The sequence below is a fragment of the Centroberyx affinis genome, unplaced genomic scaffold (genome assembly GCF_046629955.1).
Source record: "Centroberyx affinis isolate AG114_WGS23_722 - 3 ecotype Tasmania unplaced genomic scaffold, CSIRO-AGI_Caff_v1 ptg003896l_1, whole genome shotgun sequence".
Classification (NCBI taxonomy): domain Eukaryota; kingdom Metazoa; phylum Chordata; class Actinopteri; order Beryciformes; family Berycidae; genus Centroberyx; species Centroberyx affinis.
Window position 1 is genome coordinate 280,432 of NW_027281734.1, and position 24,569 is coordinate 305,000.

Below are 24,569 nucleotides of genomic sequence, written 5' to 3' on the forward strand. Positions count from 1 at the left end.
CTTCGAGCATAATTAAAATGAGCTATTTAAAAAAAAAAAATTTCAGGAGATTTATATCCTAGTAATTGCCCCCCAAATTGGGAAATTGTGTATTAAAGCTTTTTTTTTTTTTTAAATTACACTTATTAGTCTAATGGGTGCGCTATAATTAAAAGTCAAATTTATTTTAACCACTAGTCTGATTTTGATGAAATGTAGAGGGATGATGCATTCTGGCATTTTAAAAACACTGCACAGATTGACCTGATGGGGGCGGTAGAATGAAAAGTCAAAAATTTCTCTGAACTCTGAAAGGCCCAAACTGCTTCACCACCGCTCTGATTCTGATGACACCTGGTGGGACGATGCATCTTGTTACTGGAAGAACATGTTTACTTCTTTTACTTCTCCTTTAGTAAAAATTCAGCAAATTATACAGCAGGATACACTTACTACTTTCTCCACCTTCCCTCCTCCCTCCTCTTCCACCACCCCTCTCTTCCTCCATTTCCCACTGCTCCTTATCCCCCTCTTTCCCTCCCTCCCCCCCCTTTTTCCCCTCTCCCTCCTTCCCAGCCTGTAAGTGGCAGTGGTTACGGGCTAACTGGCGAGGGCTTTGACTTGATCCAGTGTCAGTGAGCTGTCAAGGCAGATGGCCCGGGGGAGATTGGGCGCACAAGCCGATTGCCTCATCCCAAAGCCTCAAACTCCTGTCTTGTCCTCGGAGGTGGCCTAAATAATCACTATTAACCATCGCTTTGTTCACCGAGCGCCATGAATGTACAGGAATTTGCCGTTACAGGTACAAAAAACACCTGACATACAGTTTGAAGGGGACTGTTTTTCTTCTTTCATTCCTTATGGTGTTATATACAGACCTGTTTATATCAGTTATGTACAGTACTATTGATTCTTTTTGTATTATTTTATGTACTGTGTTAAATGATATATTATTGATTGATAATTCCCTACTGTTTTGTTTGCGTAGGCTATGCATTTCTATGTATGTCTGTGTCTGTGTGTGTGTGTGTGTTCATAAGTGTGTATGTGGATGTGTTGTGGTGTAGATGGTTTCACTATAAGTCCTTAAGTTTTTTTTATACCACCTGTGTATTGTATGTTATTGTGTATATTTGTTCATATTTTTTCTTTTCCAAATTGCACAAATGAACAAATAAAAACAAATAAAAGAGGGAACAGTGCATGATAAACAATAGGCGGTTAACGGCAGACAGGTCGCTGGTCTTGCATATCCCAGGCTGGCTCATTAGGTAGATGATAGCTAATGAAGGAGATTTAGGCTGCGCCTGGGAATTAGCATATGGCTGCTGTGGGTAGACAGAGCAGGAAGTAATACACACCTAGATCTGGTGTGTTATTAGTACTGTCACATGTGTAGCTATGTGAGAGAGAGTAGAGATTAGTTTACAGATCTAAATGTTTTAATGTCAGTGAAAATGTGAATGTAAACAGTAAATAACTTGAGATTTCGTTGAAGATGTGCATTTTTAAATAAATAAATGAATGAATGAAATAAGAGGCTGACAGTGATAAGCGTATCATAAATCATTTGCATGTGCTTACAGTACAAAGCCAAAATGCAACTGAGAAAACGTGTTTCATTTCATGTTTCATTAGCCCAAACAAAAATATTGCTGGTGCACAAATGGACTGGATATCATTTAAAAGCTATTATGGGAATAATGATAGATATGAAACCTAAACTCTAGTTTTAACCTTTGACCTTTAGGACACGAAAGCTAGTTTCTGCTGTTTGTTTTGGAGTGCAGTATAGTCCCATAAAACTAATCCCATGAACCCCGAGGAATTATCAACTCAATAATCCTGAACCCCGAAAGCACAATGCAAAAAAAACGGTCTAATCCCTGTGGGTTTGAACCCCGAGTTCACCCAAATTGCTGCTGCTTTGCTTCAGCAACTTCAGCCAATTCCTGTAATTCACCCTTCTTCCTCACAACTCCAGTCCTATCGTGCATCAACGCTAAACTATGTCCGAGCAAAACGAAACTAAAGGGGAAAAAAAGTGGGTGTACACTGGGAATGATTTTCCCTTTCGAATCCAGATACCTGCCTTCTCGGGAAATCCCATAGATTTACTGCCGGCGAAAACTCCGCAGGAAAACTCCCTGCTATTCCTTTCTCTACAAGCGCGTGCACACACATACACACAGAGCACGCGCGTGCCAGCATCACGTGGGAAGTCCCTATATGGAGGGCAGCAGAAGCGGTGACAACAACATATTAGACTGTGTGGGGTTTCCCAATTCCCAAACAGTAGGGAGAACTTATCTATGCGTTACATCACTTGACCTCCAGTATTCAAAATGCCGTAAATGCTGCAAAAAAAAAAAAAATGAGAGAAGTGCAATTCCAAAATGATAAGCTTATGAAAAAAGCTTTTGCACGCACACTCGACATGTTTGTCAAACACGATTTGACAGGTTGTATAAGACTTGAGGTCAAAAGCGTGTGCACTTGCTTTACTTGCTGTAAAGGTTGCACCGCAAACTGTCCCCAGCCCCGCCGCCACATAAAGGCTCTGAGGCTTCCGGATTGTTTGATTGTTTCTCACTCGCTTCTAGCTGTGTCATGGTCCCAGCCTTCGCCTCAGACAAAACCAAGACTCCCCCTACCGGCCGCCGAAATTACAACATCATTTCTTGTAAATGCTCCAGTTCTTCGCCGAGTTGCTGCTTACTCTAAAGGGCTTGTCTCGCTGCTGCACATGTTTATCATGCCTGCCTTGGCGTGGACTTTGGCTTGTGGATGATCTGGGCTGTGTGTGTGTGTGGGAGTGTCACAGATGTCTTTATTAGAAATGAGTTATGCTCCTGCAGTCCATTAATACAGTAGGCTATAAGATGCATAGATATTTTTAAACAATGTTACACATTGCACAAACTCCAAACTACTACTACTACTAATAATAATGATGATAATAATGCCAACAGTACTACTACAACTACAACTAATAATACCACTACTACTACTAATAGCATAATAATAAACCTCATTTATGTAACTCATACTTTTATTTTATTGTGCAATGCAGTGTAATGATTAGTGATGATCAGTAATATAAACCTGCCATGTATGACAATATCTGCAAATACTTACACGAAGTTTAATATTGCAAAGTCTTTACTGCAGAATTGTCCCTTGCAAAAGTCAAAATGCATGGCACGGTGACATGAAGCAGGTTACTGTAGGTTTAAGGGTCAAAAATGCCTACGTGCACCAAGCTGCCATAAACTGCCTGTGTTGTTATGAACTTCCTCCTTGCCTTCAACAATGTGATTTCTGGGAAATCGACTAGCGGCGAGAAAGCGGTCGGTAGCAGCCGGCACTGCAAACACTGTAAAAAAAAATATTCACCTCAACCTAATTTGATCTAGTGAGGCTTAAAAACGCACTTTTCTTCAATTAAGTGAAATAAATCTGCTGGTGCGGTGTGTTGAGATCACTTGTTTCCGATGCAAATCAACTTGTTTCGAGGATTTTCCCGAATCAAGAGTCATTTTGAGGGAATTAATGGACTGATATGCCTTGTTCTGCCTTGTTTCAAGGAATATGCGCTTGATTAGGGAATATTCCCCACACGAATGAAACTGCATTGGAAAGAAGTAGAAGTCCCTCATCCTATAAGAGGAATTACCTATTTGCTTTAGGAGAAATGTATAGTTTTAAGAGTGGATATGACGCTACATGACTTGTCGAGGTTGACAATTTTTTTTTTTTTGCAGTGTATAGCCTACTGCCAAACAGATTCGTGTCCGGGGCAGGGGAAATCCCACCTATGCATCTATAAAAACGCGTCTGCGCTCTTGTGCCGCTCAGTGTGGTAAACTCCTCCGAGTGGACTGTACCAGACGAGAACAAGCTCATCTTGCAAACTTTAATCAAACGGAATATCTATCTTTGCTTTTCACCGTTATCGTAGGATAAACAGAAGCTGCTGCTGTAAGTGATTTTCTTATTTTTCTTTTTATTTATTTATCATAATTTCTAACTGCATGCAATTCCAAACATTTGGGGCTTGGAGCTGCATTTATGAAAAATAAATATTGTAATGCTTGAATAACTTTTGAATAGATACTGTAGACATATCACACAACAACAAAGTCCATTTAGGAATATTATAGGAAAACTATTGATGACAGGAAGTTAAAAATGTATTGGTATTGGGAATATTTTGGTGATTTTGTTTTGGTAGATTAGGGTTTTTGCACAGGCTTGTTTTGTCATGTGTTTATCAGAAAGTGAATTTCTTGAACCATATCATGGTTTTGAATGGCTTGCGCGAGTTCAGCGGTGCAGGAGGCGTGTGAGCAGCGCGCAACAACCGTAGTCACACATTTAGGATCGTTTTTGGCGCGTGCTGTTACGCCTCTCCAAATGTTGCATGAAGTGTTTTTTTTTTTTTTATCTGTCCACGTGCATTTTAACACTTTTTTTTGAACGCAAAAGCCGTAAAGTCATGTCTGGACTTGATTTAGCTGTAATGTGACCTTCATCAGAAACTGCGTCCAACATCTACACCCCACCTCCTCCACCTCCACCCACCCTGCTGCCCTGAGCGTGAACTCCTCTCCTCTATGCACGGCAATAAATCTAAACAGAGGCTGGAGCGGGAGTTGTACTGGCTCTTTACTGTAGCACATTCCTCCTGTATCTAAACTCCCTGTTCTCCTCCTTTCCTCTGTTTGCTGCATGTTTCCTTTCCAGGCAACCATGCCAGTATCAAGGATGAGGATGAGGCCGTGGCTGGAGAACATGATCGAAACCAACGCCATCTCTGGTCTGGTGTGGGTGGACAAGGTGAGAAGGTTTTCCTCCTGCTAATCAGGGTGCTCAACCCACATTCAGGCTCCCAGACAAATGCATTTTCGCATGCACTTTAGAATATGTTTAGAGGTTATGGTTCAAAATATGGAAATCAAAAGTGCATAGGGAAAACTGTTTTTCTAGTGTCAAAACTACATCTTTTTTTTTGGCATTTTTGCCTTTTATTAGATAGTTCAAAGTAGAGAGACAGGAAATATTGGGGGAGAGAGAGAGAGGGGGGTGACATGCAACAAACCTGGGGCGTTTGCATTTACATACGCGCCTTAGACCGCTCACACCCATGCAAAATATAACTGGAGTAAATGTCATCTGCAACGTACAAGTACATAATTTGTACACTTTTGAAGCATAGAATCTGTAAACAGATTCTGAAATGTGTCTGAAATGTACTTTTTGCAGAAATGCAGATCAGAACAAGGCTGTTTCTCAGCTGTGAGAACTCATGTTAGCTCATGTTATAACTAGAGAAACCAGCAAAGGAAGCGATCTCTATAGCAACAGGTGGAAGAGTGTTGCTTTGATGCTGAGAGTCTGTAACTGAGCTGGACAGTGACAGAAACTTGTTTGAAACTTGAAACTTGTCGACTGTGCTTTGAATTGTGGTACATGCGAACACAATTTGTCATAAGTTCAGCTTCTGCACTGAAAACATGTAAACAAGGGTGGACGTTTGAGCCGTTAATGATAAAGTTTGAACGCTTTGAAAGACTTTTTTTTCCAACGCGCAGCTTCGATTAGTAGGCGAGGGAGTCTGCAAAGCCATCTGGAACAAATTGCAGAAGTTAATGATTTTTGGTTGTCTTTCCAACGAATTGCACAGCAGCCCTCATTCTGACTCAGTATGCCTCCTCGTTGTTGTGTTTGCCCAGGAGAAGAAGATGTTCTCCATTCCCTGGAAGCACGCCGCTCGGCACGGCTGGGAGCTGGACAAGGACGCCTGCCTGTTCAAGAAGTGGGCCATCCACACAGGTGAGCTGCCGGCATGCGAGCACACACATGCACATACACATCCGCAAAACAAATCAGAAATACTTTTTTGTGTATGCGTGAACCTAAAACAAAATATTTAACGTCGCTCTTTCTGCAGGGAAATACGTAGAGGGCCGGACCTCCGCCGACCCAAAGACATGGAAAGCCAATTTCCGCTGTGCGATGAACTCGCTGCCAGATATCGAGGAGGTGAAAGACAGGAGTATCAACAAAGGCCACCAGGCGGTTCGCGTCTACAGGATGCTGCCTGTCTCCCCAAAAGCTAAAGGTGAGAAACTGACAGGAAGTAAGCATGCATATTTTTTTTTTTTATATAAATTAACAGCGGTGTGCAGCATCTGCAGGACGCCTGAGAGAAACCACAGATTTTTTTTTTTTTGTCTTCGTTTCATTTATCAATCAGTTTGTTCTGCAATCACATGTCATGCAGTTTGAGATTGGACGTGACCTGCAGTGGAGTAATAAAATGCTCTATTCTTTCCATCTGCCCAGATAAGCGGAGCAAAGCGAAGGACGCAAAGAGAAGGAACAAGGTAAATAGATGTTTTATGTCTCAAACATTTTACAGCCTAGAGTCAGCTGTAGTTCAAAATGTGTCACACACACATTGACCCAGTTAGTCTACTGTAATAACTTTATCAGCTTATTTACAAATCAATTTATTTGCTAAGTACAATAAATGAACAGGACTTTGTCTTTATGGGATTGGTACAGGGACTTATGGACGAGTTACATAGCAGCACAGTATATAAGGCAATAGACTATACATATCACTCTGGAATTTCTTCAGGGAATGTTCAATTTATGTGTTTTTGTGAACTTTCTCTCTGGCAGAGCACAAGGACCAAGTCGGAGGACATGGATTACAGTGACACACAGTCTCCTGTGGACCCTTGCTCACAGCTTCACGACGACTCGTCCTCCACCCAGGAGAACACAGTCGACAGCACAGAGCACCAAGGTGAGCACGTGAAATCATACAGCGAAAAATTGTATTTCTTATGGAAGGGCACGTGTGCATGTTTGATTTGGTGAAGGGTGAATTAATTGATAAATGTAAGCAGGAACATCGAGTTTATTTTGTGCTGTTTGTTTGCCTTCCTTGTAGATGCTGGGTATGTGAACTCAGTGGATGTTCCTGACTGGTCTACGTCAATCGAGATCGGGCCGGACAGCACCAACGACCTCTACAGAAGATTTGAGGTTTCGCCTGATCACAGCCCCGGTAAGACAGTAACACCGCCACACTGGGAGGAGCTTTAGATAAAAAAAAAAACATCCACTGATTGGCATATCTGCTAAGAAATGGATTAGGATGAACCTTCTTGGATACTAGCTTTGACGCAATCGATGTTATTCGCTACTAAAATTGTAATAAATTCATACATATGAGATGATACTATGTAATGCCGTTCATTGTTCCTAAGGGAAATTCAGCTTGCATGGCCAGCACACAAGTTTCAGGGCCAAACTTAAAAAGATACAAAAAAAAGTTCCCACGAAAAGAAAACCAGAGGGATAGGGAATCAGAGAAAAAGTAACAGAGAGCATCTCGTTTTTGTGCCTCTCAGATGTTGTTTGAAGATGTAACATGCTTTGATAACTGTATCGTAGCGCCATACTCATGTCATCTCTCTCTCTCTTTCCCTTCCCTCTGATGTTCCAGCATACGACGACACCGACGACATAATCAAAGTAAGTTTAGCCTTTGGTTTATTCTACTACCAGCATGTTTTTCATTGTCAGGAATACCCGTGTTTGTCTCATTCTGCATCATCAGTTTGTGCCCTAATCCAAAAAAAACAAAAAACAAACGCTAACATTAATCATCAAAAGTGTTTGGTGTGCTGAAATTCAAAATATAGCAAAGGCTCACTCCAGTGTTGCTCTTTCAGATTTGCCAGCAACTGGAGCTAGACACTGCTCACTGCTGGAGTTTAGACGGCAAGGGGTTCCTGACCAATGAAGCATGCACAGACTCTTACTCCCACTCCAGCCCAGGGAGCCAATGGAGTGAGACTTCCTCAGGTAAATGCTGCGAGTTGATTGGTTAGATGGGCATAGTGGGCTGGGAAATTCTCTTAGTTGATTGGTTGAGTGATTAGACCAGTAGAATCATAGAAAATACTGCTTTAAGATTGGTTAGATGGTGACATGCCTGGTGGCTTGACCCTTGTGCTTCATGGCGGTGAATTAGGAATTTAAACTGGGAATCTAAATGTAAATGTTCAGGCTAATAGGTAAATCGAGGTAAGAGATTGATACCAGCGTCTGTAAGGCTTCATTCAAGTAAAAACATTTGCTAGTCAAAGTCACTCGAGCTTGAGCTAAAAGATAAAGCTCTAATTCAGGCTGGGTGCTGTGGGAAGGTGATTTGTTAAACGCAAGCAGCTGTGGCTGAAATACGCATTTCTTTCTCACTTGCATATGTTATTAAACAGTATATATATATATATATATAGTATGTATGAGGTTTTTATCAAAGTGCAAAATGCGCAAAAGGCGTATGAAGAGTTCATTTCCAAAACGTTATATAATATAAAAATATTAGTCTCATCATTCAGCCTTTCTCAAACATGTAAAGGATCCTAACTAGCTGTTGCTTGCAATTCTTTAAAAAGCCTCCTCAGTTTGGTAAAAGTTTATAAGAGTGTCACTTTTTTCAAATGGTGGGTATCTCATTTTGGAACCGAACTCTTAATTTCTAAAGCCTGTGTACCTTCAGTTATTAATATGTAGTTTGCGTACCACTTGTACACTCCTGACCTTGTATTTGCTCTGTTTTTGTTTTGCAGTGGAGGAAGTAGACGATCTGCCGCAGTACACAGTCTTGGGCTCCGACGACTTATGGAACAACATGTTTTTCCCCTGCCAGCTCTGAGAACCGCAGGACAGGACAGGACAGGACAGGACAGGACAGCACTGACTTTTGTACATAGACTAAAAAGGACCTGAAGACTCTTCCTGTTCATAGTCTTCCCAGTCTCTGAGCCTACACACACCCTGGAATCTTCTGTTTGGTGGCAGTTTTGGAGAGCTTTCCTCACCTTCCCTCATCCTTTCTCAAGTTGTTAAGAGATGTTATGAAGAGAACAGCTGAGCCGATGGATCTTTCTGTCCATTGTCTCTGTTTTTCACGGGATTCAGGCATTCTGGTGCTTTACACTCTCTGTTTTCCTCATATTCAGACCAGACATTGTGTTTTTTCCGCTGATTAATTTTTACAGTGAGTTGTGACAGCCATACAGATATAACATCAATATACCATATGCTCTGATTACATTAGCAGATAGTTAGCCAGTAGTTACCATGTGCAATGCAAATATCCTCACACAGCACCTGCCAGTCAGTTAATGTACAGTGCCAGCTAATTGTGGCAAGAAAGCTATTTTTTTTCTCCGTTATTTGTACATGTCAGTTTTATATTCTTGAATAATGATACTTTGCAACAATCTATCAAGACAAACGTTTCCATATGTGGTGAAAGCTCTTCATGATCTTCGGACTTTTTGACTCGGGGATTTGTAAAAAGTTCTGTACATATTTGTATATGTTTGTGTTTTTTAAGAAAATAAAAAAAATCATCATCATCAAAAAAATTTGACTACATTATTCATTACATTACCCAAAGTCCATATCCTATTATGATTCGCATCATTCCTGGTTAAAATTTAAGGTGCATACACTGACATGGCTGTAGCTCCTGTGATAGAAGTTGACACTGGTGGCTGATCGGCTGCTCAGCTCCAATGAAATTACAATGAATCATTCATTCATTCATTCATTCATTCATTCATCTTTTATTTAAAATTCTTGGAGAAATCTCACACTTACAATGATGCTGAGATTACACCATAGAAAATAAAGAATAAAACAAGCAAAAAAAAAATCAGACAAACAAAATCAGTTAAAACAATTACAGGCAGATATGGGACGGCTGTGAAGTATATTCCTAAAGTGTCCAAAAGTCACAAGTTTATTGATTTGTAGGTGACATTGCAAGATATTCCATGAGTCCGCTGCACTAACACTAAAGTCAGTCCTGGCCTGAGAATCCCTACCGGCTCCAGGAGCGCTGATCTGTAAGCCGAGCCTGACCTCTGACCAGCAGATAGAAAGATCGAAACTTCCCTCCAGGGATCAACTAAGCATCACTTCATTATAATGAAGCACCTCAGCATTTCTGAGTAGAAAAAATATAAGGTTTCTTTGAAGAAGGTTAATGAGGTTCTATGGTTGAAATCTGAAGAATCCCTAAAGCTTTTGAGGAAATAGAACTACGTTTTACATGTTAGCCAGTTAGCCACCACCCATAGGAGTGACTGACAATGACTGCATGGAATAAGCTTTAATCACTAGATCAACTGCCACACTTCCACAGAAGATCCAGCGAGTGACAGAAAAGCCTGCAGGACTTGATTGAAGTAGTGAAGATGTCTGAGCAAACAATACAACATCACTGTGGCAGAACAAATTGTACAGAAATCAGATTCTCACAAAGCGGGTGGCATTTACCGCTCATCACTTTCATCTATTCAGGTTTGTCCAGGTTTGCGCCAATTACCGTAAGTTGTGTAACTAGATTTATAAATCCCTTAGACACACGCACAGGATTGATATGTATCACCCAGACCAGGTCAAATATTTCTTTTTAAATACTTTTCAAAGTTTGTTTTTAGTAAACATGAAGTGCCAGGTGGGCGGGGTTTGCCTTTTAATACAATTCTGTTTTTGGGTATGCAAGTTGTCGCTCACAGAACAGTATTTTGGCTTTCAGGCTTTCTTTGATTGGATTAATTTGGTATATCATCAACATGTGACAGACTCATCCCATCTGGCCCTTCACGTAGGGCAAAACGAACGCCGCAAAACAAGAAAGAGTATTTGCACATACAGTTTGACCCATGTCTGGTTCCGCCATATACACAGCATATAAGGCATACATGTAAGTTTACAGCTTGAAAAAATGTGATTTAGGGTTTAATGTCACTGAAAATGATCACCAGGTAAAGATACAATCTTACAACTTTGATAAAATATCGCGTGAGGCTGCGTCATGAAGAGCTTTGCACACATGTGATTTAGTGTTATATGTGTCGGCCAGTTTAAGCCCCCAGAGGGAAATCCATAAATGTCCAAAAAACCATAAATGTCTGTTTTAAGATTTCAGATAATGGATATAAATCGTACATTCATGTGCCATTCATAGCTAAATAAAACAGAGGTTATGTACTTAGATGTTATGTGTTACATTCACACTCACTAAGTAATATGACATTTACTAATGCTCAGGATCTGATGTTAACTATTTCTGATGCTGTTTAAAGGAAAAAATCCACCATTTGATACTCTCATGATACTGTTAGATATCATCAATCTGTGATGTTCAGTGCATTCAGGGAGTTATTTTGTGATGAAGTGTTGTAATTTATGCGTGTTAGTGTACCTACTTTCCCTCAAAAAACTGCTTCATCTACTTCTACTTCAGTGAGTGATTTCCTATGTTTCCCAGAATTCCTTTCAACAACCCCCAGAGAACAGGCGTGAATCTGTTGCTTTCAATCTAAAGTGGGCATATAGCCATGGAAATACAGCTAGGTAGCCAACTAGTTACATTAGGGCATTAGGGCATGTCTATGATCTCTCGACCCCTTACTCAAAACTGTCTTATGGCTGCATTGCATTCTGGTCTATTGAGGCTAATGTGGGTGGAGCAATTGGTCTCTGCCTCTTCTGATTGTTGATTGTTGAACGCTGGCGCAAAATGGCAGCTCTAGAAAGAAGCCCTCACTCTTTGATTCTGAGGGACTGGGTTTGGATGAGAGTCAAAACATATAATATGAATTAATAAAGTTCTTCATTTGATGTCTTCATTTACAGGGATTTTAATTTTGCTTTTATGGGGCAAAGACAACTGAGAAGGACTCGCTCTATAGTCCTTTGTGGTAAATCAAAAGAATAGGACCAGCTGCTGTCACTGCCATGCACCTGCTATAAATTATAGGGTTGATACACCACACACACACAAACACACTTAACTAATCTTCCCACTCGAATGAATTTTATTCCTTACCAGCCTAATTTGTAGGCCGTGTGAATGGTAATGCATGATGAGAATAAGAAACAAACAAACAAAAAAAAAACACCTTTTTTTTTTTTTTTTTTTTTTTTTTACAATTTTTTATTTATATTTTATCAAATTGTTGACAACACATATGTATGTTTGTAAAACAAAAATGCATAGTACAATATAATTAAAATAAAAATTATAAAATAATTATAAAAAAAATAATTATTAGTTAAGGTGGAAGTTATATACTCAACTGCATCACTCACTGTATAAAATTATACACTAATATACTATATCATTAAATCATATTTTTTATATATATCCATATGAAAATAATAAATACTAAAATATAAAACAGTAATAAAGAACAGATGAATTGAGATTTGTAAATACAGTAGTTGCCCTGTTCATTACACCTAGCTTTTAAACATTGTGTCTGACTGTATGTAGTGTTTGTAAGAGGACCACAGTGGAAATAAATCTCTTTTTTTTTTATCCTTGAAGGCTGTGCATGGTGGTTTGATGAACTTTCTGATATATCTAACTACTAACTAGCTAACAAACTAACTAACTAACAATGTGCAATGATACTAAGTAACGAGTAAAACATTTCAATTGCACATGATGAATAAGCTCTTTGTTGTCTGGTTTATGATGTTCTATACTGACAAGTTACATTTTTATTCCTTGTGAACTATGAACTCAAGTCAACACAAACAATCACCAATATACACATGTATAAAAAAAAATACATTTTCAGAATAGCATTAACTTTGTTTTATTTTCTTGACTAGACTAGACAACTTACATCAGTTTGATAGTCCTATACTGTGTATATTCATTTATTAAGATCTCTATTTCAATTAAACATTTCTAAATATATCATAATGTATATCAGCTTCTGTCATCAGCTTGGTAAACCTCCATTAAGAAGCTTGGTAAGCTGAGTTTCGGTGGGTTCAGCCTCCTTCTGTTTGAGAGAAATAATGAAACACAGACCTCAGTTCATGTCCGTATTTTTCTGCTGAATGTACAGTGTGCAATATTCCAACAGTCTGCCTCCTCCTTAGTTTCAGCCACAGATGGTTCCTCTATAGACTGATGGTCATCACTCCCTGTTTCCCAAAATACACAAAAAAATTTTTCTCTTTTTCTGCAGAAGCAGAGGTGGATTTTGATGTTTTGCGGGGTGCTATCCTGTCAAACAAGGAGACAAGAAAAAAAAAAATCATGATTACATTTTGTTCTCGTTCTGCTTTATCATATGGTGTACATTGGTGAGAGACAGGGAAGTTGGAAGACAGCTGACATGCAACAAAAGTCATGATCTGGATTTGCATCTTCACTTGGGCATCCTGGTGCTGCGTAGCTACATCCTGATTCAAACACACCCCATCCACATTTCAGATGTGTTTGGTTTATTTTGGCAGCCATGATCTATGCTCCTTCATGTCAATTGATCATAAGCTGCTTAGCTTTTTACGGTACAATCACATAAACATTCACACACTTTGCCAAATATTTTGAGTTCTTGCAGCATGATGGCGTTAAAAAGCCCAGTACACAAATCTACATCCGCAAAGCGAGACAAAGCTAAGCCATCTGAAGATTTGGCAAACCGCCTATCTCAACAGTTGTGGAATTTGCTCCCTCCCCTGTTGTCACGACATCTTGACTATCAGGCCTTTTTTTTTTTTCCAAACTGTAGCTCACATAAACAAAACAAAAAAACCCAACAGCACTCGGCGAAGGCAGATGACAAATGCTCCAGTCATCTGAAGTCTCCGAAATCCTTCCCCCTGCTATTTTTTTCCTGCAAGTTTTTCTTAGATCTCTCCCCCGCAATCTAAGCAGCCAGAGGTCAAAGATGAGCACAAGATGGCAACATAAAGAAAAGATCTATCAGCCATTTTATCTACCTGTCTGTCTATATCTTTATTTTTCATTCCATTGAAAGTCTCATTACCAAATTGCCATCCAGCCATTCCTAAACATTGGGTAGGAATGCACTTCGTTTTGACACACGTTAGGCCAATTTTCATGTAAACAAATTAATGAACAATGGGTGAGCTCATAAAGTCATTTGGGGAATTTTAATTAAGACGAGAATTAATGCTAATAATTTACCGGCAAGGTAACGCACAGCAGAGGAGGCAGGGAAGTTCTCGAAGCTGCATCAGATGGGTACGGGTGTATTTTTACATGAAAATCTTGCCTGGTGCAGCTTTAAACTGTAGAGCTGAAGGTATGAAGAGAGAGGTTGGGGGATAGTAAGTAGGGAATTAGGGGATATCTGTAGAAAAGAGCCTATTAATCCACAATTTTGCCAAAACAACCCAGCAATTATAAGGCATTTGGGGATTCAGTTCACCTTGGTTATTAACATAATGTTCTGTGTTCAAGTGCAGCTATTAAACAGTCACAGATAAAGGACAGGTAAGGTCTTTCTTTCCACTCAGCGATTGAAAACTGAGAAAAAAAAGCGATGCTCTTGCTATTGGATTCTGGTGTTCTTTCAGAAATTATAAAAGGGTCAGTGTGGCAGCATTTATGCAGAAAATATCTTGGAACTTGATCAAAGGGTCAAGTAGAAATTGATAAAACAGCAATTATACGGTGATGAAGTAAACCTCAATAAGGATAAAATACATTCACAAACATCTGCCAAATGTTTATTTCCTAATTTGGAAGCAGTTTGCTTGGTTATTTAGACCAAAACTAATTTCTCAACTGTGGACGAGCATTGTTTGTCTTCAAAGGCTTAAAAACATTTTTTGAAATCTCACATTCACACACACTCACATTCTGTGTCGACCAGGTGGGTCATGCGTACTATGGACTGGAGTTCAGTAATGAAACTGAGAAAGATAAATTAAGTCATCTTCAAAGGGATGCAGAAACCTCGGGCATCGTCATACAAAGATAAAAAAATTCTGGTGATGTCAAGGATCTGAACTGAAGTATTCATGCTCTCGTCCGATTAAGATGAGAATTAAGGGCTCACTGAATTAATTTCTGCTTTATTTTGACTGATTGAATTACATTTGTTCAGTCCTAAGACCCATCTCGGATCCTGCTACATGGATAAACATCGGCTTTGATAACGGGTTATGATCTCTACTGTATCCTTCAGATGAAATGTTTGAGTTATGTTACTTACATAGGTGGAAACAGGCCAAACTTGTTAGTATAACACTACAAACAGTGGTGGAAAGAGCATTATAATCTCCTACTCAGATAGAAGTACTGTTACTTTGCTGATATTTTACTTAAGTAGAAGTCAAAATCTACGTAAGTAAATAAAAGTAAGTTAAAGTAAAAAGTAGCTAATTTAAAATGTACTATGTAGAGTAAAAGTCAGTAGTAAGAGTTAATTTTTAGAAGAGAGTGTTGTTGTGATCTTCCCCATACAGTTCAAGAAGGACGAGAGTTCAAACTAGATTCTTTTAATTGGAAAATTGGAAATTACAAAATAAAGTAAAGCTATAGATTACTCTTCTTTGTGTGCAAATGGCTCCACAATTGGCCAATTTACTACCAATGGCCAATGTACACAAAAAAAGCTACTCATTTACAACATAAGTGTAATTAGTTATTAGCACCATTGACCACAAGTATTACCATCTGAATGAGTTATATATGCATAAATTATATGTAAAAATCATTTAAAAGATGTGAAGTTGTCCGTCTGTCTCTGCACTAACGGCATCAAATTCCAGGGCGTCGTCAATATCTTTATTCCACCTGACGGATAAAATGATTTTGAGTCACGATGAATCAATCTGAGACTTGCTGCTGTAAATAGCGCTTGACACACACTCATGTGAGTCATTGTCAGGTTTCATGGCCCCAGGTTGATGCTTTCCACACCTTTCCAAAGATTTTTTTATGAGGACTCATCTGACTCAGCATCTCATCTGATTCAACATTCCTCTCTTTCATTTTTCTCTCTTTTTGGTTTGTATACTCACACACCCAGTTAGCACATAAACCACAGATGCTTGCATACACTTGTATACACACACACACACGCACAAACACACACACACACACACACACACACACGCTTCCCCCAAAACAAAACTTAATTTTTCCATTATCAACACATCTGTGTGTAGTTGTGTCTAGTTTGGTACAACACAAGTTTGTGTTGCTTTGCAGGAAAATCTATGTTAATAACAACATATTTTGTGTTAATATGTGTTGCTGTCAACATTTGTTGTATTGAAAAGTGATATATCGTATGTATAATAATAATAATCATTAATATGACAATATAGTGTATGACAAATGTGCTTGTTTCAATTGGCATAAAATAATACATGGCATCAAAATACAGAGCCATGTACTGATGCAAAAAAAAAAGTATATTCTTATTTTATTTAAGGCTAAATCTAAGGAGCAAAGATGTATTATCTTCACAAGGATGTGTCATTTTCAACACAACTGTGTATCTAGTGTGGGACAACACTTTTCTGTTACTTTACATTCCATACTACATGTTTTAATATCGACATTTGCTTTATTCACACATGTTTCTATTAACAAATCAGTTGCAAACACTCACTTTGACCATTGCCCTTCAGACTCGGGCACTGCTACCTGCTTTGTTTCATCAAACCCAGTCGTTTAATACCGGAGATAAAAGCATTCCTTTACTTTGCTGCGTCCTTGACGTCTCTCCTCCCAAAGGGAATGTGATTTCCTGCCATCATCCTCAGATTATGGTGAAGAGCCACTTTCTCTTTCTGGACCAGATTTACACAGAAAAACCTCCGCAAAAACTGCAGTTCTCTGGTCATACAACGCTGATCAAAGATTCTGTACAGTCCAGTCTCACACAATATTCATGGTGATGATATGTAGACCTGATTATTTAGCAGTTGATATGACTGAAACTCTGGCTCCTTAGTTGATTATTGTATATGGAGGATTCAGTGATGTTGAGCTAATTAGCTTGCTAGATAACATTAGCAGCTGAACTGAAATAACCCTAACCTCAAACATATCTTATTATGGCACATGGCATAGGCTACATAGAGGAACTGCTTATGCAACAAGGTGATTTATTCAAAAATGTCAGACTTTATGTTGTCTTAAAATTATTTTAACAAAGGAGGATTAAGGAGTGGTGTGAAAATTTGCAGCTAAGGTGTGAAGATTTACGGTTGAAGTTACATTTTATTAATTAGATAATGCTCAACAAAGAACAGACATGATATGTAGAAAAATATTTTTACCACACAGTGATGAAATTTGATAGCGACCAGGTATGGACAAGTGAATCAGTTTAGCTCTTGAATACCAAAGCTGTGTGGCAACTGCAACGCAAAGGTGTGGAAACATAGTCTGGACCTGGAGAGAAATAATCAATAAGGATTTGACAGTCAAAGTAGTAGTATAAAGATTCAATCACACGTGTGTCCATTTATAGTCTGCACGCACTCTATGTCACCCCTACTCTGCTGCTCTTTCAGCTTTCCTACTGTCTAAGAAAGAAAGACAGAAGAGCTAAAGGAAAGGCATGGACACTTTTTGTTTAAGATCACTATGTATTTTAGAGTCTTTTTATTACCTCCACCAATGAGGTTATGTTTTCACCCCTGTCTGTCTGTCAGAAGGGAATCTACAAAAACAAGTATCAATGGTTTTTAATTGAATTTCGTGGCCAGAAAGGAACAATTGGTTAAGATTTTGGCGGTGATCCAGATCTGGGATTTCCACCATTTGACGATTACCGTTTTTTAGCCATAACCATGACACCAACAGAGATAGAGACTCGATTCAAAACCCTAAGGGTACGTTTGCAGGGTCAAGAAATCAGTTTAACTTAAAATTTAAAGGATAAATTCTGTGATTTCGGGTCATTTGACATACCCCATTTGGACTCATTGCTAGCAGCAAGAGGCTAGCAACGGAGCTCGCCGTTTCGACCGACAGCTGACTCAGGAGCCGATACTCTCTGCAGGTCTAAGTACTACAGGTACGTACGAGACAAATTATATATAGGTCCAAAACTTATCCTGTAAGTGACAGTGATGATGCCTTTGGTAGAAACAGCGAGTTGGAGATTGTTCAGCGTTGGCGGAGGTTTGAACTCTCAGAGTGTCTTCTAGCCTTACAGTTAAAATTCTACTTTTTATTCTATTTATTTTTATCTAGTATAGTAGTTGTAGCGTAGTGTAGTATAGTAATTGTATAGTATATAGTAGTTGTAGTTGTATAGTTTATAGCAGTTGTAGTGTAGTTTTTGTGTATATATATATATATATTTTGTAATTCTGTGTTCTGACTTTTTACCTACCTCATTGTGTGTGTTTTTTGTCGTCATTTATGTGAATTGCTGCTGCAACACTGTAATTTCCCTTTGGGGATAAATAAAGTAATCTATCCATCTATCTATTTATCTATCTATCTAGTTTCCACAGCATCATCTGCCTCACATGACACTGGTAAACATTGGTAAACCTGCACATGCGCACAAAACTTGCCACATGCACCACAGTGCCTGACGCAGATAAAAAGCTTGATATACGTAATGGTTATAAATAACAACTACTTAACATCAATGATGGCTGATTTCTGATATGGGCATAATGTTGTTGTAATGCGATCTAATGGACAATCCCCATCCACAGCAGCTATCATGTCTCCTTGCAACTTGATCTGTCTGTCTGTCTGTGTGTCTCTTTCTGTCTCATGTACTGTAACGCCACCAGTATTATTGCTATGACTGTATTATTGTTATAAAAAGGGAAAAAAAATACAACATTATAAAGGGAATCAGAAATGAAATAAAACATGTCAGTGTGTAAAAAATAGAATTAGTTATAGTAGTTTAAATCGATCAAGTGTTTTTTTGTTTTATGTGTTCATGTTAAATTAGGGGCAATATGACTGATTGCTGTTGTCATTCATTTCTCTCAGTATTAGCTGGGATAATACTCTCTCACACACACACACACACACACACACACACACGACGACAACGTTGCCGGTAGTGATACCCAACCCACAACGCTCGACTGTTTCTCCCTTGCCCTTGTACAAATGAGTAGTCAGTAAAAACACCTAACATGTAGAAAGCAACCGCAAGAGAAGGAGGGGGGAGGGAGAAGGGGGAGGGACTACAACAGTGTATATGCGAGAAGAGTGTGAGGTTGTGTGTGTGTGTGTGTGTATGAGATGCGATGGGGAACCAGAGAGAGAGATAATTTTGGTGCTTTCCATCCTACCAGTGTAAACATTTCACTTGACTTGAGCTCATTGCAAGAAGACCATACAAGCTGAGTCACATTGGCCTGAAGCACAACAGCTGACATGGGAGTTGTTTTCATAGTTGTGTAACGACATATATGAACACGCTGGGTTACTTCCCCTAAAATTCTCACAGACACACACACACACACGCCACACACAATAAAACACCAGTGGGGGGAAAATCAAGCCAGTTTGGTATTTCCCAAGGTTTTTGACATGACACAGTGGGGCTATTAGTCACACTTTAGCACCGCGTTCACGCTTTAATCGCAAAGCCCACCTGTGCGAACAACAGCAATACCCCTCACATGAGATCAGTCTGCTCTGTCTTGTATAGACACTGCTGTTGTGTGGATATTTAAAGCAAAATACCGGTGTCTTTTTAAGTTTGTGCCCATCGTCTAGGCCAGTGGTTCTCAACGTGGGGTCCGGGGACCACCAGGGGTCCTTGAGGAGGTTCCAGGGGGTCCCCAGCAAATTGATGAATTGTTAAACTTAACCATTATTTAATTGACAAGTTAACACAATTAGAGAATGTAGAAGAATGACTATTTTGATCATAGTTTCACTACAAAATCATATCTAACAATAAAAATATTCTCAGATTTGGGTCAGAGAGACAAAATCGCATCAAATGGGGGTCCGTGGCTCTAATGTGGACTAAATTAGGGGTCCTTGATGTGAAAAAGGTTGAGAATCACTGGTCTAGGTTGTTCCTCTACCTTTTTGTTATTCCTGGTTTGTTCGAGTTCAAGTTCAAGTTCAAGTTCAAGTTCAAGTTCAAGTTCAAATTCAAGTGTGTTTATTTGTCATTTACATGCATACACAGGGTAAACAGTGCAATGAAATGCGTGTATGCTGGGTCCTCTCAGTATAAAACAGAATAGGAACATATAATTCTGATCTGGCCTGACTACCCTGTTTACATTTCATTGTAGATTGTATATGCTACTACTTTCACAATTATTGAAAATGTATTTTTATCTCCCTGCTGTTTTGATATACTATATGTATGTAAATTGGTGTGTAATTTCAGTCTGTAAATGACTGCGAAGTACTAATACAAGCTACTACTACTACTACTACTACTATTCACAAAGATAAAGAATTAAAATAAAGAAACCAATTAAAATAGAAAAGCAGAAGTTAAAGGGATGTTGAACCTTGGCAGCACCTTGGGTAGCTTCCTGGACATGATATAACCCCACCGACATTGTTCAGACCGGATTTCGGTGTTACACACCCACACACGGGAGCAACAGTACTAGTTTTTGTGCTAGAAGTGTGATTTTGGGGTCTGTTTTGCCACAAAATGGCAGTTAATGGAGAGAGGGAAAAAACACAATTCTCCAATCATCTCTCACGGAGCCCCGGAGCAACAGATAACAGAGAATCACTGATTTTTTTTAGGGTTATATCATGGCCAGGAAGCCACACAACCCAACGTTCCCAATCCAAAATTCAGGAAGAAATGGAAGTCTCCGGCAGGAAATAATCCCTCAAAAATGTCACCTTACAAACTTTATTGTCTCATCCATGTCTACTTATTTAAGATGTTTTTGTTCACCGGGTCAGCAGTTAATCTCAAACTAGCTTGGACACTGTAAAGGTTATATTTTAAAAACGAGGAAAAACAAGCAAATGTAAAAAAAAATCGAATTACATTCAGCATGCATTGCAAAATGATTGGGGGAAATGTAAACTAGATGTTAACAGAAGTGAATGGGCTGTATGGGCTGGACTGTAAATGACACCTGTATTCTAATAATTTAACTTAAAGTCTCTTTTTGATGGCAGCCCTCCACAGAGAGGTCAGAGGTCGGCTACAGAATAGCAGCCTTGGACTTGGTAGGGATTCAGCTCAAGGACTCTTAAGCAGGGAGGATGGTTGCTGCCACAGGGGCTTGAATCCCATTCATCTGGTTAAATAAGGGTCTCCTTGCTCACTGCCATACCCAATGTTAACTTAATATACAGTTTAAGGAGACGGTTCAGATGTTTTAGAAGCTTCTGTGATTTATCATGCGATACCAGCTAAAACTCCTCATTTTGTTCTTTGAGATAATGTTGGTAGAAGTTGTTTGCGTTTGTTAACTAGGGCAAGACAGTGAGGCCAAAAAGCCTGAACCCTGGCAGCTTAGCATAGTGGTTAGTGAGCCCGTTCCGTAATAGGACCCAGGTCTCATCCCCTACGACTCCATGAGGTCACCATGATGATCCCACTGTGTACTACGATCTTCTAGCAGAGCCATGTGAAAATGTGAAAAGATGAACTGAGATCAGTAGAATTTTGTACAAAATATGGTAAAAGTACTTGTTGGATGCAGTAAAAGGATGCAGTTGATATTGGTGTCATGTTCGCCTGTGATTTGTCGTCCCATAAAGCAGTACAAAGTTGGGAGGAATGTAATGTTTGATCATTATCTCTCAGTGTGATTTAACCATTGACAGCAGTGTTGTGTGTCTGCTCTTCCAGTTTGGCAGTATGTTGTGTGTGTGTGTGTGTGTGTGTGTCTGTCCGCCTGTCTGTCTGTCAATGTGTTTCCACGCGAGCACATCCATGCGTGTCTTTGTGTGTCTTCGACTTCAAGGGAACACATGCCTTTGTACTGGAAACGCAGCCTGTCCAGGATCAGCTAAAGCAGACCGAGTGACCTTAGAAGACAGAGGCTGGTAAAGTAGAAGATGATGCAGAAAAGGAGAGCAAAGAAGAACAGAATGAAATAGAGAACAGATGAATGTGTCTAATTTGAGTACAGGGCCCAAAAGACTTTTATGATGCAATCACACCCGCGGTTAATTTTTCTTGGTCTGAACCATCGTGGAAAAGTTTACTTTGTGGCATTTTTGTATTTGGTTTGTTTAGGTTGGTATTGCCCAGTTACAAGCGAACCAGGACTTGTAAACAAAAGACACATGGACTCACAAGTAGCTCATTTACTGTAATCGATAGAGTTTTGGTAAATTTACCTTCTCTGGTGTACAGAACATGAAGAAACAGCTGAATATGATACAGCTCTTGGGAGTGTTTGCCCCCAGTTCATTTTCTTATGCTTGGCTTTCAAAGCATGAGTGCTGCTACTAACTGCTACTATACTGTACCCATGAACCCTTGTGCTTTGGGGTTGTTTCCTGTTGTTGGGTCAGATTATGTTCTCACTCACCAAACCACACTGCATTTTCAGGCATCTCGGTGCGGTTGTTTGGTGCCACCCGAGTTTGAATTGCATTTTTGTCGCCCAAATGAACCAAACTAAAGCAGGAAACCCTCCACAGTTTGAATAAAACCAAAGGGGCACTCAATAAGAAAAGGTAGCATAAGTCACAACTAGTGAAAAATGACAAATCAGGGTTAGCCCTTTTTATTATTTGCCATCATGAAACGCTTATTAGCTGCAAGGCCCACGAGCTCAACTAGGCTAGTGGTGAAAAAAACAAGCAACAAAGATACAGAGATATGAGAGAGAGAGAGAGAGAGAGAGAGAGAGAGAGAGAGAGAGAGAGAGAGAGAGAGAGAGAGAGAGAGAGAGAGAGAGAGAGAGTTATGTGTTTCTGAAGTATTGTTTGTACCTTGTTTGGCTCTCTCTGACAGGAAATGACATCATGCAGTACCAAGAGACACCCATCTCTATACATGTGGTCATTGGGAGAAAACCTCTTTCACCTAAATGCCCCAGACTCAGTGATCCAACACCACTTAGGGGGGTGGTGGGTAAAGGCCCCATATTATTCAGTTTGCATGATTTTCTTTTCAAATATACTATAGCTAATGGTAAGAGTAATGTTCTTCATGATGCTTTGCAAGTAAATGTAGTTTAGTTAAAAGAGTACTTATTGAATGAATCAAGACTAAGTCCTCACATGCACAAGTGTCACAATACTGGACCCTGATTGGCCGACAACAGCAGCTCCTCTGATTCAAATGAGGTAAATCCTGCTGAGTGCAGGATTTCCATAGGTTGCGTCACTTCAAATCCTGCAAACTTGCCTGATAAGAAAGATTTTAGCTATTGTTTAGTAATGAGGAATTTTTGAGAGATTTTTTTTTTCAAAATGCATTAACTTTATCCACTCAGACAAAATCTTATTTTAACAATGTCTTCATCATACGTGTATATAAATAGATGAGAATGTGAATTCTGATAATTTTTTGGCTTCTTTTTGGGTGTTGTTGTGGTCTATGGGCTTTGTCACTCACAGGTGTAGCCACCTTCTTGCATCACTGCTGCTGCTATTGCTCCACCGCTGAGAGGAAGAGCTCAGAAAAGTCAAATTCAATTTTAGTTCCCTTTCTGCCAAGTACTAGTTTGAGAGATTAGACTTTTATTGTTCATATAATAATAGGTAGGTACAAATACAAATGCATTCCTCATGGTTTATCCTATATATAGGAAGTTTAAACAAACACTGATGAATTGCTACCTGTTGTCTTGCTACCCCAGACAATAAAAACTAGGCCAAACACCTCACATTGTTGCTGGTTTATGCATAATTGCTAAGACGTATTTGATAAGTATCCTCAAGTTGGAAGGACAGGTCAAACAAACACAATACAAAACAACACAACCAATGCAGGTGGTTTTTCAGGTTTGGAGTAGTGTGGGATTATCGTGGATCAAATCATCATGCGGGTTTTGATGTGACACACACACACACACACACACACACACCCATCCACAAGCATGCACAGATAGTGTCAAAGGGGTCACACGCACACTCATGCACATGAATGCGTCATCTCAAGAGCAATGACGCATGACGCATGAAAACACACATGCACGCGCCTTAACATGTACACACGCATATACACACATGTAAAACAGAGTAATTAAACCGGCAAGGGTAACAAGTTCAATGAAACACCAGATCTGTTTCAAATACAATTTTACTTAGTGTCACATTCTCCTACCATTTGCAGCTGGATTTACCGCTCTCCTATGGTTTGCAACTTAACTTTTCCCTATTTTGCAAATTGCAGGGTTGAGGGTGTCGGGGTGGGGTGAAGGTGTGGAGGAAGGAGCAGGAGGTCACTGGTTCGAATCCCTGAACAAGAGAGTCCGAGTGGGGGAAATAATGTTTTTGTGTTTGCGGATTTGTAACCATCCCTCCTCCCTTCAGCTGGTGATCTTTGCCACCTTGCCTGGTGAAATAAGGGTTAAAAGACCAAATGAATCAATCAAATCAGCCACTGCCTGAGTCAAATACACCATTTGATATGTCTATCCTTTAAGCTATAAACTGGTATGAGTGCCCACATAGAAACCAGTCTCTGCTGTTAGAAGAAAGGGATGACCAAACTTTTTACTGTCTTTATGATTTTAATGACTCAGCTAGATATGAAAACTGATATCTAGGTTTCTGTTCAGTGTCTTTTTTTAATGTCTGTTTATTGGTATTTTAGTTA

At 39.4% G+C, this 24,569-nt stretch overlaps 1 protein-coding gene and 1 long non-coding RNA gene across 3 annotated transcripts in view; one reads left to right on the plus strand and one right to left on the minus strand.

Annotated features, from left to right (window-relative positions):
• Positions 1 to 3,836: 3,836 nt before the first annotated feature.
• Positions 3,837 to 9,428, plus strand: irf1b (interferon regulatory factor 1b). Of its 2 annotated transcripts, XM_071541531.1 has the most exons (10): positions 3,837 to 3,960; positions 4,726 to 4,818; positions 5,715 to 5,814; positions 5,933 to 6,103; positions 6,328 to 6,368; positions 6,670 to 6,796; positions 6,944 to 7,060; positions 7,502 to 7,530; positions 7,731 to 7,863; positions 8,631 to 9,428. In XM_071541531.1, exons 2-10 carry the CDS (start codon positions 4,732 to 4,734, stop codon positions 8,714 to 8,716), a joined length of 891 nt encoding a protein of 296 aa, XP_071397632.1. In that variant the 5' UTR covers positions 3,837 to 3,960; positions 4,726 to 4,731; the 3' UTR covers positions 8,717 to 9,428. The 2 variants fall into 2 exon arrangements, with proteins under 2 accessions (XP_071397632.1, XP_071397633.1); XM_071541532.1 differs by lacking the exon at positions 7,731 to 7,863.
• A 3,617-nt stretch (positions 9,429 to 13,045) lies between these two features.
• Positions 13,046 to 24,569, minus strand: part of LOC139662811 (uncharacterized) — a 25,043-nt gene continuing 13,519 nt past the window's right edge. Inside the window, exon 2 of the long non-coding RNA XR_011696691.1 lies at positions 13,046 to 13,102. This is a non-coding gene — a long non-coding RNA (uncharacterized lncRNA). The remainder of the gene's footprint in view (positions 13,103 to 24,569) is intronic.